General features: G+C 45.8%; 1 protein-coding gene across 4 annotated transcripts in view; it reads left to right on the top strand.

Annotated features, from left to right (window-relative positions):
• LOC119458055 (myosin light chain kinase, smooth muscle-like) overlaps window positions 1–16,189 on the top strand; it is a 205,612-nt gene that overhangs the window by 167,901 nt on the left and 21,522 nt on the right. For all 4 annotated transcript variants that reach the window (XM_049665491.1, XM_049665492.1, XM_037719854.2 and 1 more), the window contains 2 exons: window positions 6,201–6,288; window positions 10,715–10,921. In XM_049665491.1, the coding sequence (XP_049521448.1) occupies window positions 6,201–6,288; window positions 10,715–10,921 (295 nt within the window). The remainder of the gene's footprint in view (window positions 1–6,200; window positions 6,289–10,714; window positions 10,922–16,189) is intronic.

Raw genomic sequence — 16,189 nt, 5'->3', positions numbered from 1 at the left:
GTATAAAGTCAAAACAACTTGACTGTTATCACTGAATCCAAATCAGTTGTCACATATACTATTTTATCTGCACTTTGATCACATAGTGTAATAAGGGCTGCTGTGCCGTCTGCCTGCGCACTACACGTTCTTTAATTTTTCTTCGCACTTTATTTTTTCTTTCTTTTCACTGTTGTTGAATGTGCGTAAGGAGATGTTAGCACATGTCCCAGGTGCCTGTTACAGCGCTGTTCTTGTGTAGGGGAGAACATTTTTAAACCAACGAAAATGAAAGCTTCAGTGCCAAACAGAAAACAATTTGGGAAGAGTTCATCTTAATAAAATTCCTAATACTCGCAACGCGTACTAAATTTAGTTCCGACATAGTCACCAAACTGGTGCACGCAGGTTGTAACCATTTTGACAAAATAAAAGAGAACAGAACAGCTCGTACCAGGAACTTTTACAGTAACAGCGGCCTTTATTGTAGGATCTGTAGTCTTTCTGATAGCTTTTGGCGACAAGTATTATATTTCTTACAACGTAAAAGGAGGCGATCTGTCTCTTCTTGAAATTCCTTAAGAGCAGAAAAGTTAATAAAGTCTTGGTAAATTACGCCATCTGTTGTTTCTTTTCATTCTTGTTTTTGAAACAATGCACGTACAAAATTTTTAAACGTCATGCCACTGAAACCTGGACAGCCATTCGTTTGAAGTCGGGCTTTACGTGTATCCCGCCAGCCGGATTATTTTTTTTCTCTACAGAGCCCAAAGCGTTCCAAACGGACGTTACTTTATTTCAGGATCACTTTATTTTGAGCCAGATATGAAGGGTATACACAAGTGGTTAGTATCCGGCGTCCAGGCACGCCAGATACAAACACACGTAAAGGTGGTCCGAAGTTACGGGCTTATATTTTAGCCCTGACCCCACACTCCAAAATATTGAAAACGGGTCATGAATGCCGTACGGATGTGAAGACACGGGATCCGTTCATTATCATTTACTGAATGCCGCTTCTCCGCTGAGCACAAGCAATGCTTGTGAATTACTCGGCAGCTATTTCGAACGGCGTATGCGCAGCTTGACATTACAACAACAGAAAAAAAAAGTGATATGATACGAGTAGAAGGAAGGATACACTGCTCATAAACAGGTCCACAGTGTATACGGTTGCTCGCCTTGAATAAAGCACGCAATACGTTGGAGAATCCTTAGATCACGTGTGCCGCTGCGCACAACAAAGCGGCCTGCAGCCACAAAAGCCCAGACCACGGGAGCGAGTATGAGAACCGGATTCCCGGTGTGCACTACGCTCATATGGAGGCTCACCCTGCAAATACCTCCAAGGAATCTCTTGCACGTATACTTATCGCTAGATAGAACTAGGTGTACCAATTCAATGATGGAAGATAGTCCTCATAATTCCAATGGCGTTCCAACGATTTCAGTGCCACTTTCTAGTTTCGTATTGTCTTTAGAAAAGCTTTCGCGCGTTTGTTAAGGCATTTCAGACGACTATAAATTCCCCAAAAAAAGTAACTTGTTCCAAGTCTTCGAACGACTGCGTGCGGGTGGCAATGATTGCAGCCTGCGTGACGACCCGGCCGCCGTTTGGGCACCGCTAAAAAAATGCTCTAAGGTGTATTGCTTCCGTTTTCTTTCTGACTCTGAGCAGCAGGAAAAGTGCAAGCATGCCATACTCGGTCACAAAGTCGATGACCATTTTTTCCTGTCGCCCCCCATGCGCTGATGCTGGAAGCAGTTTGGTGCTGTGGACTGCGCACATGTTCTTTCAGCTTAACATGGCATTTCGCTGGGCTAGTTTGTGCATATCGACTGATTCGGCCAGCATAACGTTACATAAGGACGAAATGAAGAAGACAAGAACGTGTATCCTTTCTGCCGTCCTTGTGGAGCGTTGTGCTGGCCTAACCAGTCTATCAGCTTATTATGAAAAGGCGAATTTGTCTGTACGTACTCGGCTGCTAAAGTTCAACTGTTGGTATAACATTTGAGAGAGCGTGTCATTAAAAAAATGACCATCTGTGTGTTGTCTTCAAGGACTCGCAAGCCTATTTTTTATGTATACTTTATGAAAAAGAATGATGATTTTGTACAATGTGACACTACAGCTGCAGTTACAAATGCGCAAGTCTGCTCGATTTATTTGCGAAGTTCTCGTACAGAACACTCATTGTGAGATGCCGGCGCATACGCTCCGCATTCCAGCGGCGTTAACAGTCGAAAGCACGTGCGTCGCTGTGCTTTGCCCTTTGACATCTCAAACTCGGAACGTCGCTTACATGTTGAACGTGCGCTCGCTGATGGGCATCGTTGTTGGATCGAAAGCTGAGGGAGTTAGATTTGCTTTTGCCGGTATATGGATCTATAAAATAAAGGCCGAGATGTGCAGCACTCAAAGTGCGCGTTGCAATCGCGGGCCGAGCCGAGCAACTGAAACGCATTAGTCAGCGCAGTATGTTATAGCGAGGTTAACCTTTCGTTATTGTGTGCACTATGCAAGCAGGAGCGTCACAGCTTGCTACGTTATTAAATCTGCAGTACCGTGGAAATACACAAATGGCGCAAGTGAAGCGCGGTCCTCCTTTATATAATTTGCTACGATAACGTTATGCCATTCCGAAACACAAAGACTGCATCTTCCAGAACAACACACCTTTACTGCATTTACCTAAGGGCAGACATACAATTTTTTTTTTTTGGGGGGGGGGGGGGGTGAGTAGTTAAATCACAGCAAACTTTATTGCACGCTCTAAGTATCTATGTTAACATTGCCTCTCAGTAAGACTGCGACGCATGCTGGCACCAAGTCCAAGAAAGCATGCACGTATTAAACGCACGCCGGCAAAATGAGTGTCGAAGGGCGAGCGTAGCAAAACGTAACAAGTTCAGACACATGTAGCGTTGCTGTTATCACGCCTTTTCGAGAAATTATGTGGGAAGAGGCTACTCTACGGTAACTGTCGTAATCATCACTTCAGTAACGAGTCTTCAACTGAACGCATGTTCTGAGGTACCTTTAGCAATCCAACCACTTGCTGGGGAGCGAATTACTTTCTTTGAGACGGGTTCGTTATGAAAGGCAACAATCTGCGCGAGCAGACGGGCACGCAAGACGACGCACAAAGCCGGAAATCGCACTGAAGTCCTAACTGCATATAGTTCAGTGCGAGTAATGCTTTTGTGTTCTTTCGCTACTCGTCACCGTTCTTTCCAAGTAGGCTGGACTGGAGTCCCCTAAACAGAATTCCCTGCCGTCTGGGACAGTCGCTGAACGCAACTCCAGTAAGGGCATTCAACATCAAAGCCATGACTTGAAAAGCACTGATAATCAAGTCAGCGCGCTGTCCTATCACTGAAATATTGATTGTCTATACGACTTGTACCATTGCTTTCACACTTATTACCATTAGATGTTTACTAATCTCACGAGCTTTCTGCTAAGCATGCAGAGTTTTCGCACTCCGAAATTTACTGCCAGTGAGTGCACATGCTTTGGCTATGCTTATAGAATACTTTGAGTAAGTACACCGGTGCCAAGCTTGTCGCTAAACAAGATATCCACTCCACTGCGCTCCTTGAGAATTGTAGTGTCACGTGCAGTCTCAAAGAGCTCGGTGACGATGGCTTTAAAAGGACTTTCAGAGAGCCTAGTTGTTGCATAATTGACATGAATAAATAGCGCAAAAAGCAGACGTGGCACGAAAGAAAATGGTGTAGACCAAGGACAAGTGCTACTGCGAACTGTTTATTCTACAACGTCGTCATAAAATGTATATATGATACGCGCATGCGTAAGATGCGGTAATGGAAACATGAAAAACAACGAATTTTGACTCTGACATACGCCTCGAGGAATCCGCGATTTCTTTCGCGTACAAAGAAACAGAACGTATGACGTAATAAGTTCAGCGGAAATCCGCTAGGTGCTAAGTTTCCCTTTAAAGAAACAGAACGCTCACTAACGCCCCCCCCCCCCCCCCCTTTTTTTTTTTTTTTTTTTTTTTTTGAACGTGAAATCTTTCCAGTAACAAGCGAGCTTGCTCATTGCAGTTTTTGCTAAGAATATTTTCTTTTCGAAGCAATGCCTCACAACCGCAAGAGTTGGCGTGCTCCGCCAAATGCATGCGTTCATACGTTATGTTCAAGGCGTGGTCTCGGGATCGCTCGTTTACACATCTTCCGGCTTGACCAATATAACTCTTCCCACAGGACAATAATATGCCGTATCACGATCAGATGAGCGAGAGGCACGAGGTGAGCGCTGCCATCGAGTCTCGCTTTAGGGGTCGCATTTTTGCACAATGTTCTTCGAAAGCAGTTCAGGCTGGTTTTTTTTTTTAGTTTATTTATTACGGAATATACAGGTATTGCCCGCGAAGCAGGACAAAAGAAGGTGGTTAGCTTCTTGACTGCGACTGACTCCGGGTTGAGCATGCAAATTAAGAAGAGAACGAGTAGGCGTGAACACTGATCTCTACTCTGTTTTGCTAGATGCCGCTTCGCCGCTCGCCGAGGCGGGCGCAGGCGAAGCCAGAGGAATTGCGGTGTCTTGCAGCGGCGGATTGTTACGGAAGCAGGTCGTATGCTGCACTTACTAGTGCGTACTGTCACATAATAGTGCTGCCGTAAAAATGTTTCTTTGTGGTCTTCCGCATTTTAGGAGATTTTGTCGTCTCTACATGTCTGGTAAGAGATTTTACATTATTCTGAACCCGTATGCGATTGTTTTTCTTAAATAAGTGTTTTTTCTTTTCACCAGTGTTTCCAGCGCACGCCACTCATGTTAGCGACGCTGTCGGAACTGTGATGGAAAATTCTGAATGTCTTCTAAAAACACTCATCGGCTCATCGGGCTTGATTCGGTGTTTACGGAACAACAGGCAGGAGGTATTTTAGGCGAGGAAATGCCGCACTCCCGTGCAGGCGAAGTGCCGCTGCAAAGCGCCAGCTCCCGGGACAATGTTGGCGTCAGTCGAGGGCGCTCGATGCGTTCTCCAGCCCCCTATAGTAGAGATCAGTGGGCGTGTACGTAGTCTTACCCTAAAGTTTGCGAACTTTGCAGGTATACGTTGGTTTTATTTACCTACGCGCTCGCAGAAGATAAAAGCCTCTGCCACCATTCACGTAGTTCTCCCAGTGAGTCTGTGTACCGGATCCAATGGTTCTGCCGTGAATAGAAGGCTTCTTAGTAAACTTCGTTTGGAATGTCACGCATCTACGCTGCAAATTTTCTTAATGACGTCAGTGGGTACAAAGCGCAGTTTGAGAGTTCATCTCAATTTGGGGGACCAAAGAAAGTTTCTGGAAGTTCCTGTGAGTACGCAGGGTAATGCAAAACTGGCACCAATTTGTTGGCCAAGAACTCTCTAGTCAGCGATGGTGTATGTGTAGGCGTGTGTTCCCATCGTGGAGCGTCCGGGACCGTCCTCCCCAAGCATGCACTCTTGCTTCTCCCCGAAAATCCTTCAAAAGCTCCACATATTGTGCTTTATTGACCTAGGCTCTTCAGACAACTCGTGGCGAGTGACGCCTTAGGAAGCGATCAAAGAAACCTTGATGCTCTCCGAGAATAGATATCATCTTCAAGGAAAGAGCCACCTTCTTTCGAAACGTTTCTCTAGAACATAAACCTTGAACTGCGTTTTTTAACGTTCAGTGTGCCTGTATAAAGGCCTCCTTCAAGTTAACTGCATAAAATTTCACATAACCCTGCTGCTCCCCGAACTTGCACATTAAAAAAAATTAGCTTCAGGATAATTGGGCCTATACTGATGATAACGAGCAACGTGGGACATAGTGCGTACACTTTTGTGGTTCTGCAGCATCACGGCTGCTTTTGCGTGAAGATACTCCCGTAACTACCTCATGCAAAATGGAGGGTCCGACATTCGGAATAATGGGGGAGCAACGCTGTCCTGGGAGTCATAATGGCTCGCAGCGCTGCAGCCTCTCCGATTATGCTTCGGGCCACGCATCACCCTATATATATCACCATAATGTTTGGCGCCTGGTAAGCTGGAAGCACACGACATCGTGATTTATGGGATGCTTGGTATACGAACTGGTGTTGTGTACTAAGAGGCGCCGGGCACACGTGCTCCGCAAACGCAGGCAACGAGTTTGGAAAGCGCCGTGAAGTTGCACCGAATCATTCATGTTGCTTATACGCGTGTCTTCGTTCACGTGATTTGCAGAGATCACCGAACCACCAGGCCTTCCTGTTACGATGCGGCCAGGAGAGGAGTTCAGCCAAAACTACCACGTGCACGAGTCGGTGGGCAGGTCTGTATCACTCTGCGCTTTTCTATTTTTTTTTAATCGACCGAATCACGATAACTGGTTTCTGCGAGTGTTGGCCGTCTGTGCATTCATATTTAAATCTGATGCTGAGAAAAGCGCAGCAAGTTGGGCTTTCTTTATTCGCTAACATCACACGGCGACTGCAGTGATCAGGGTAATATAAGGTCCAGACGACTAAAGTGATCTGGAAAGCATCCTAGAGTATACCGCGATCAGCTGGAGATTATTTCACCATCAGCCGCTATTGACTAGTCGCGTAAGCGCTCAGTTGCCGAATGGATAGGGAGATAAAAAAAGAGGGCATTTTTTGCCACATTGCGTTACACCGCGAAAGTGTTTTTCGTATGCGATATTTTTTTTTCTGCTGCGCCGAACATTACGAGCCTATCGCGGGTCGTTGCCTTCAAAGCTGATCCTGTTTTGCTTCGCGTTCCTCTGGCTGGACGAATTTGACGCTGAACCTAATGCGTGCCTCGTATATAATGTTACAAGCTGTCTGGACAGTTTGGCGTTTCAACGGCACGCCTAGCAGTTGGGAAACTTCGCACACCGGAGCAATGACCACGGCAAGCATGACGCGGAGAGGCACGACAAGGTGAACACGACGGCTCTGAAAATGTATTGGACAGGCCTGGCTCCAACCGCATAGTGACCTTCTCGACCTCAAAGGCTCACTATGTGTTCGAAGCCGACCTTAAGCAGTACGAAAAAATATTTAATCGGAATGACACTGGCCTAGAAAACTGCCTTCCTGATATCTAAAAAGATCAGTGCCGTGTGCTCACGATAGAACTGCATGAAGTTGCCTCTGCTATAAGCTTCCCGAGGTTTGACTCGAGTCTGCGCTGTAGCTTCATAAATAGACCCCGCTATCGCCTTGTTGTTTTTCCGCGCCGTTTTAGAGTTCGACACGAATCAAGGGCGTCATTAATATTGAAGATCGTTTATCTGGATAAGTCGGCTTTTGAGCAAATATTTGCATCAAACAGTGGAGTGGCGACGGACCCCTAGTCCCACTGGTCGCCTTTGAGCTCTCAGTAAGGTGCATATCGTGTAAAGCTTGCAAAAGACGCAAATAAATAAAAACAAGAGAACTTAAGAATACCAGAATGAAAAAGGAAATAAAGGCAAGTGGCGCATGTACCAACATTCACCAAACCTAAGAATTTTCTGGTTCAGTAACTTAAGCTATACCCCCAGCTTCGCAGTTTACGTATCTCGTTTTACTAGCTCGTTTTAGTGGACACCTTCATAGGTTTTAGTGGACACCTTTCTTTCTTTCTTTCTTTCTTTCTTTCTTTCTTTCTTTCTTTCTTTCTTTCTTTCTTTCTTTCTTTCTTTCTTTCTTTCTTTCATACTGACGCAAAATGAGAGAAAAGAAAACAGGCTACATGGTCCGACACTTGACACTTCTGTTCACTCTACTCTCATTGTTTATCATATTTTCAATTAACAATGTACTTGCGAGGAAGCGTCATTCTGTCGAATAGGGATAGGAGGGTGGCGCTTCTTTCTTTCTTTCTTTCTTTCTTTCTTTCTTTCTTTCTTTCTTTCTTTCTTTTCTTTCTTTTTCTTACAGTAGTCAAAACGCGCCTGCTAACGGCGAAGTGTTGCTAACGTTTGTTTTGTAAGGAGCACCTTTATTTTTTTTTAGCGGCTCACGGAAGCACTATTTTTCTACTGTTTGGTCAACCTTGACTTTCATATGAATGAGCACTGCCGCGTAGTTCAATGAAACATATTCACAGCGAAGCTCCTTTTACTTCAACTGAAAGCTTAGACAATGTGGCCGTAATGTGGTAAAAGCTCTCACGCAATCTAGAGGCGCGAGGAATTGTGAATCGTGCATTCTTTCAATTGTCTTTTCTCCCCGTAATGTATAACGACGTGACTTTTAGCGAGAGGCATTTCTAATGTCTTGGGGTGCGAGTACTCGCTTGCGTTAACATAAATCATGTTTTGCATTCCGCTCCCATTTGAATGTGGCCGTCGCTGACCTCATGCTCAGCAGCGGAACGAAAAAGCCGCTCGGTTACCACGGCACGTGATGACGCGGAGTCGAACGTGACAATTGGCAAGGGCTGTCGCTAGACTAACTGACCTGTCTCAGAAAATGGCGAAGCCAAATCGCCCACTATCTACAAGCAGGATCAATGACAGCGCGATGGTGTTGGTGCTCTGAAGAAGTTGTTAACGTCCTAAACCCATTTCTTTAACGCCAAGGTTTTGTAACTGTACTCGGTTCCAGGCTTTTTGGTAAGCGCAGCGAGAATCCTTGGACGCGCGCCAGTTTCGTTCGTCAGCCCTTTCGCTATGTTATGTCGAGCGCGTGCTCCGGAAACGCTCTCGAGGCCCACAGCGAGATGCCTTTGTAGAGCGGCAGCCTCAGCGGACGCAATTGCCATACAGTTTCATACGAAGGTTATTAGATGGAGATTGGGCGCGGTAATCGTTCAATGTGTATACCAGCTCATTGAGAAAGAAGTCTAGCGTCCGTCAGCGTTTTTTTTTTTTTGCAGAAAATGTTTTACTTCCGAAAGTAATTTCATTGCCTCATTACCCGCGCCTAAAGAAATCACGACACTTTTTAGAGTACGTGTCTCACCGATCATGTATATATATATATCATTCTGAACAGTTATTTTTGTTTATGATGTTACGAAGACTAGCGGCAGAAATTAACTGTTGCTTTAGCTCGAATTTGCGACGAAAAACAGCATGTGCAAAGTACATTGAAGCCAGAAGAACGATGTTTAAGCACATCCATTCACTTCCCATCATCCTCGTACTGACTGCAGAGCCCAATACTAGCAACACATGTAGACGCTATAGCTCTGGATTTCATAGAAACATTAGTATGAAACTATTTTTCATTTTCTGAGGGCACGGTGTCGTCTGACATCGCGTGCATTTCCCTCCGTGCGACAACTGCGCTGTAAGGCTTGCCTATACGTGTTTCATTTCGTTATCGACTGAAATGTGAAGGCCCCACGTCACGGATTTCAACGATGTTAACAGAGTAGCGCTCGCGTAGCGGGAAATGGACGTGTCTATGCCAAAGGACGTGCCTGTGTCAATTCGCTTGCTGCGAGTTTCCGCGGTCATCGAGTGAGATGCGTTCATGCTTGGTTGTGCGCGCGTGACACCATGATTGTTAATTTAGTTAGTGTGCATGTGTTTACAAGTTTATACGGCCGATAAAGCTACTATCCTTACTTTGTATAGCTGTCCACTAATTTGCTATCGCAATCGATGATTCGCCTTTCGGGCGAAACTATGACTTATTTAAATTGCCTGTGGCAAGTAGCACAATTCTAGCCCATGAGCTTGAAAAAAATTGGAATGCATAATCGACTAATTAACAAAACTCACTAATTAGGTTTTTAACTAATTACTTCATGGCACATATTGCAATATACAAATTCTTGCCGGGGATATATCTGTATAAAACTTATTCTTGGGCAAGTTGGGGCGATTTGGAAAACATGATTTTAGGATGCTAAAAAGACACACGCAAGAGAGAAACACACAGACAGATCGCCAACTACCAATTGATTAATTGAAATAGAAGATGGGGCATGGTGTAATTCGTGCGCACGCACAACGCAAGAGATTTGACGTGACATTGAAGGGCTTGTTTGAAGGACCGATGTAACGGCAGAGATAATCCTTCAGTGTCATATCATCATCTCTTGTTCTGCGCATGCGCATGAATTACACCTTGCCCCATCGTCTATTTCAATAAATTACTTGGCAGTTGGCACTCTGTGTTTCTTCCTTGCGTGTGTCTTTTTAGCACCCTAAAATCATGTTTTCTAGCCGACGAGTTCGCAAGGCGGATGCACTTGGAACGAATTCTCAGGGTGACACCAGTTTCGAGATATTACTTACCGAACTTTGCCGATAAATGCATTGGCGTTCCAGTTACTTTTGCGCTTCAATACTTAAAACGACGTTTTGTTCAGAAAGTAAGTGGAACTACAGTGCATTTTTACCGCCGGTTTGACGGCGCATGTCTCGTAAACGGTGTCATCAACACAGTTATTTTCAAGTGGATGTCATGCAGTCTCACCTGCTAGAATTCGCTAATTTCAATATGTGCTTTATTCGTGAAGTTTTGGTAATTAGTCGATTACTCATTTCATTGTCTTGCGCAAGTCGTGTCCACCTCTTGAAGTAGGCCAGCTCATGGACTAGAATTGCTCTATCTGCCGCAGGCAGTCTTTAGAAATTGTTGAAAGTGTTCGCTAAAACACCCGGTATACACTCTGCGCCTTCTTAAAGACCCGACGTCGCGTCTCTCCTGGTCTTCGCTTATACATTCACCTCTCGATGTGCCTGCTTCCCACGATCGCCACGCTATACTTTGTGTGGTGGGGGTTCCGAGCCTTCTCTCGCCGCCATGCAGGGGTCGCTTCGGCGTGGTGCACCGGTGCACGCGGCTCGCGGACGGCACCGACGCGGCGGCCAAGATGGTTCGCTGCACGCGCGCCGCCGAGCGCGACAGGATGCGCCACGAGCTGGCCATCTTGAACCTGCTCCGGGGACACCCACGGCTCTTACGGCTGCTGGACGCCTACGAAAAGCCACGGGAGATCATCCTTGTCACCGAATAGTGCGTACCGTGTCTCTCCTCTTCTTTCGTTCTTGCGTTCAGTTTATATACTGCGTTGCCTCGAGTCGGTTTCATTGATCCGCCCCCGCGACTTCGCGCTTCGTATATGTTCTTCGACTGTAAAGACGGATCAGGCTCAACTCCTAAACTCCGCGCTGAAGGCGTCACTGAACGCAGTGTAAAATTTTAATTACAGTACGTTACAAAATCGTGCAAGGTGTCAAGTTGACTTTGTCCACTTCTCTCGGTGCTTGTATAAAACCGCAGCCGAGCTGTAACATTGAACGACATTCTTCGCGCCTTGCGCAATACCGAAATTGCCGTTTCTGATCACCTGGAAAAACAGTGACCTATTTGCGATATAGAAATGGAAGTTGCGGACGAAAATGCAACTGTCCTCACGATTGCAATGAATGTGGGCCGAGCAACAAACAACGGAATGGAAGGCACGTGTAGCGGTTATGAAAAGCAGGCGTCTTACCTTTTGTATATATGTGCTGAACGAGCAGCATACTAGCGGCGTTCCAGCTCTAACTGCGCAGCTGAAGCCTTTTACTTTTTTTTTTTTTGCCAGATATTCGGACTTGCTCGTCGCCGGGCGTAATCCTATGATTCGTCTCGTGTATCAAATGTTGATCTCGGAATGGCGAGGCAGGGGCAGGGAGCTAGAGTTTCGATGCTCCCTGTTCAGCTATCCCAAACAAGATAGTATCAGCTATCCCAACCAATTTGTTGCGCGGCAGACAACAGATTAAAATTTCCCATTATAGGAAAAAGGATAAGAGGAATGCTTACAGATGAGAATGGAGAATAAATATACGAGTAATAAGAGGCGGAATGCTCGTATTTATATAACATGGCCAGCGGTTAGAAAGGAATCATTGCCAATTTTGTTATAAGAATATATATAACTGCGAATAGTCTTATAACAAAATTGGCAATGATTCCTCTCAACCGCCGTCCATTATATGTCCTCTCAAAACAAGCGTTGTTTCATTTCCGCTCGATACACGCATAGGCGTGTGATGCCTCATTATATAAATCAAGCTTGGTATTGCTATAATCCAGGCACTCAAGGGCGAAGACACATCTTCTAGTATGTTGCTTGATTTTTTCCGAGTTCTGAAAAAAAAAGCTGAAAAATAAAACTACGTGATATAGGTATCGTTGCGTAAAGATCAGCGTTGGGTGATGCTGCAAGTGCTCTTTGGCTTCTCTCATATGGAGCGTTGCACTAATAATTAAGATCAGATATCTAATGAACCAAAGGATTTAATGGCACTTTTCTTTAAAGCTCATTTGAATTTCCTAAAAATGCACGGTTTGTCTTGATATTGATGACACAGAGCGTCAAGTATTGCACAATCATGCACACTCACTGCTCTATTCTCCTTGCCTAAATGGACTGCAAGTGACACGCTTACGGGTCGAGGCAAACACTCACACAGTGCGCATTTCGGCCACGATAATACCATGGTCATAGCATGATTCCATGAGGCTGGCCGAAACCATGCCGAAAATACCTTGATAATACGTTTCATGTCATTGTAACTTTAGAGGCGGCTATCACATGTGTCCTAAGTTTAACTTGCTTAGCCTTCGCTGCGAGGCGCATACACGACTGGTTTCAGGACGTAAAACGACGCCATGTAGTGCCCCCTGTTTGTCAATCGCCGGCGCAGAGCCCCGCACCGCTGCAAGTGCTGTTGGCCTCAGTGGCCTCCGCCAGGCTGGGCAGGGCGAAATCGACCGCACCAATGTCACCTGGACGCAGGCACATGGCGGCCATGGCTCGTGTATACTGTGTGTCTGTATTATGCATCGCAAGCCTCCTCCTCGCCCCTGTCACCTGCTTGCAGCCACCAAAGTCTAACACAGAAGCTTCTAGTGCGTGTTGCATCTTCCATAGAATATTAGCCACAATACTAAACCCAACACAAGGGTCCTTCGTTCATTTCGCCACATGGAAAGGGGTAGCTGGGGGCACCGCCAGCTGGAAGTACACGGTACCAGTTTTACTATAATGCCTCGCGCCGTTATTGACGCAAGGATGCTGACTGGGGCGGCGCACTCTCGGCGGTCTCTCGCTGCTCCACCGCAGATGGAATAGAGTTGCCCATTCGTAACTGCGCTATTTATTTTACGGCATTCAGTCGGGCAAGTACGAATACTGTGCGTCATGTCATATAGTAAAAGGGGCGTGGATATAGCGATTGCACCTTGCTCTTCCTTTCTTTTTTAAAGCATGAAATTCTTTTATAAGTGCTCCCGTTGTGGCCACGGCGGCCGCATTTCGATGGGGGCGAAATGCGAAATCACCCGTGTACTTAGATTTAGGTGCGCGTTGAAGAACCCCAGGTGGTCCATATTTCCGGAGTCCCCCACTACGGCGTGCCTCATAATCAGATCGTGGTTTTGGCACGTAAAACCTCATAATTTAATTTTTTAATGCTCCCGTTGTCAGCAACCTTCAATAGACCTTGTGCGAAAATCTAGAATCGTTATCCGGGCACTCAAGACGGGAATGGGCGCGAGCACGAAACGAGAACCCGCGAAAACATCCGGGCATCGTTGCGAGAGCAAAATGAGATCCGGGCAACTAGTCAAAACTTTAGGAAAATGCGGCCTCTGGCGCCCGACGCCTTGTATAGGACCGCATTACGTGCGCTGGTTACTACCCAAACAAGTTACAAAAAAATATTGCTTACGATTTCTTCATGTTTATTCACAATATCACTCAAGCTGCAACTTCTTGTACGCTGAAGTTGTACCTGTCATTTCCAATAGCAACGTTCAAAAGGCAGATACGGTGCACCACACACTTTATTATCATCTTTTGGCGCTGAGACAGGGTTGCCTGAGCTCTTTTCAACAATAGCGGTCCGTGAGTTCCGCGGCGAGGGTTTTGCGCCGCCTCCTTCGAGAAATGACGCCACGCTGCGGGACCAGGCCGGCAGCGTCCGGCGCGCCGCGGATGGTTGTTTCGAGACTTACAGTGAGGTTCAGTTCAAAACAGGTTCATTTCGGCTCAGTAAGCTTCAAGGCCTACGTTGCCGCACCAATCTGCTTTACCGGTAGCCATTGCATGCTTACATCTACTCTCGCTTACGGGAGAGCCAGCATTTTTTTATTGATGATGATTAATTGGCATCCCCTTTGAAACGGGGCAGCGACAAATAGTCACCTCGACTGCTTGATTTAATCAGGTATACTATGCATGTTCTTTATCTAGCATTTTTGTATACCTCTCATTAACCTTTTTCCTTTTTTTTTTTTTCAAAAGTTTACCTTGTACCGCTACCTATGATTTTAAGAGATCAGGTCGTATCCATCTTTTCCCTGCTTTTTTTCCACCAGTACTCTAATCGACTCTTGCTTATCTCTACAGCTGATCTTTTGATGTTTCCTTCCCCTTTAAACCCAAGCGCTTCTGGGAGTTGCACGTTACCTACGGTTCTGGCTGGGTGGATCCCGTCGCATTCCATTAGGATGTACTGAGTGGTCTCTGGATCTTTACTGCAGCATACACAAGCCTCATCTAGTTCCGAATATTTGCTCCGGTATGTTTTGGTCCTTAGGCAACCGGCTCGAGCCTCAAATAACAATGCACTGCCCTTTGTGTTATCGTACAGATTTTCCCTTCTAATTTCTTTCTTCTCATTCTTGTAAATCTCCATTGACCTTTTTGTTTCCATTCTTTGCATCCAATTCACGGTCTCTATTTCTCTCACTTTCTTTCTGGTGACTCCTGGTTGTCTATTTACAGTTTCGATTATCCTGTACTTGGTTGCCAACTTCCTTGACCTCTTCCTCCATTCTGTGTCCACGCTTTTCATGTAGAGATACTTGTGCCTTTTAGCCGCCCATTTATTTTCACCTAAGTTCCTGAGCCTTTCTTCAAAACTAATTTTGCTCTGTGCTTCTCTGACTTCAAAAGAGGCCCAACCCATGTCATCTTGCACTGCCTCATTTGTGGTATTACTGTAGGCTCCCAAAGCCAACCAGCCTACTGATCTTTGGTTAACTTCCAAACCCGACAATATATCCGATTTTAAGCATAGAATGGCATTTGCGAATGTTAGCGCTAATTTACAAATTGCTAAATTGCTAAATTAATTGCAATAATTATTTGGACACTCCAGGCGCATTTCTGCCGTCGGCGTCGCCGTGAGGTTCCGCATGAAGTCCAAGAGCGATAAGATCGTCGCCGCGCGCCGTATGCTGTATCGGCGAGTGAAAGCGTGCGAGGGTTAGCCAGCGATCGCGGCTTAATCTCACGCATGCAAGGGAGGCAAGCGGGAAGGAAGCGCGCCGTCTTCCGTCGTGCGCAAGGCTCCGGAGGGAGGGTAGGGTGGGGGGGGGGAGATTATATAGATGAATGGATGCTATGAGCGTCCCCTTTGAAACGGGGTGGTGGGTTGCGCCACGAAGCTCTTGTTATTATTTGGCCTAATGTCCTACCATTATTTTTGAGAAAACACACAAACACAAAGAATTCCAAGCATCAATCTTTTTGAACCATTACTGGGAACTCTGTTTCTGTACGTCTCCATTGTTTGTGGTCTCCCTACTTTTCTGCCACCAATTAAACCTCCAACCGTCTCTTACTAATCTCTATAGCCGACATGTTTACTTTCCCCCTGCTATCCCTGAACCCAAGAGCTTCAAGGAGGTCAGAGGAGCCTAGACTGGCAGCTGGATAGACTTCTTAACATTCCAATAAAACATGTTCCATCGTTTCCCTGGCTTTACCGCAGCAAGCACATGCGTCTTCGTCCTTGGTGTACGTTGCTTTATAACTAGGCGTTCTAAGGCATCCTGATCTCGCTTCGAAAAGTAAGGAGCTTCCCTTTGAGTTATCATAAATTGTTTCTTTCCTGATTTCGTTTTTCCCTTTAGTTAGTCATAGCAGGTTTCTTTTCCATTGCCGCCACCCATGACATTTTCTCAGCCTCTCTCAATTTGCGTTTGTCGTTCTTTGTTGCCGTGTTGCTGACCATACCGGTCGCATACTTGCTGGTAAGCTTCCTAGTTCTTTTCCTCCGCACTGTGGGTCAATGTTGTTGCTGTACAAATATCTGAACACTCTCGCACACCATTTACTTTCTTCCATATTCCTCAGTCGTTCTTCAAGATCAGTTTTACTCTGCGCTTCCCTCACTTCAAAACTTGTCCAGCCCATATCACCCTGCACAGCTTCATTAGTAGTCTTCCCGTGAGCGCCCAATGCGAGTGTCCCACTGACCTTTGGTTACCATCGAGTCTTGA

The sequence above is a fragment of the Dermacentor silvarum genome, chromosome 1, assembly GCF_013339745.2.
Source record: "Dermacentor silvarum isolate Dsil-2018 chromosome 1, BIME_Dsil_1.4, whole genome shotgun sequence".
NCBI lineage: Eukaryota > Metazoa > Arthropoda > Arachnida > Ixodida > Ixodidae > Dermacentor > Dermacentor silvarum.
The sequence above is the reverse complement of the archived record's forward strand: the minus strand, read 5'-3'. Positions and strand labels throughout refer to the sequence as shown.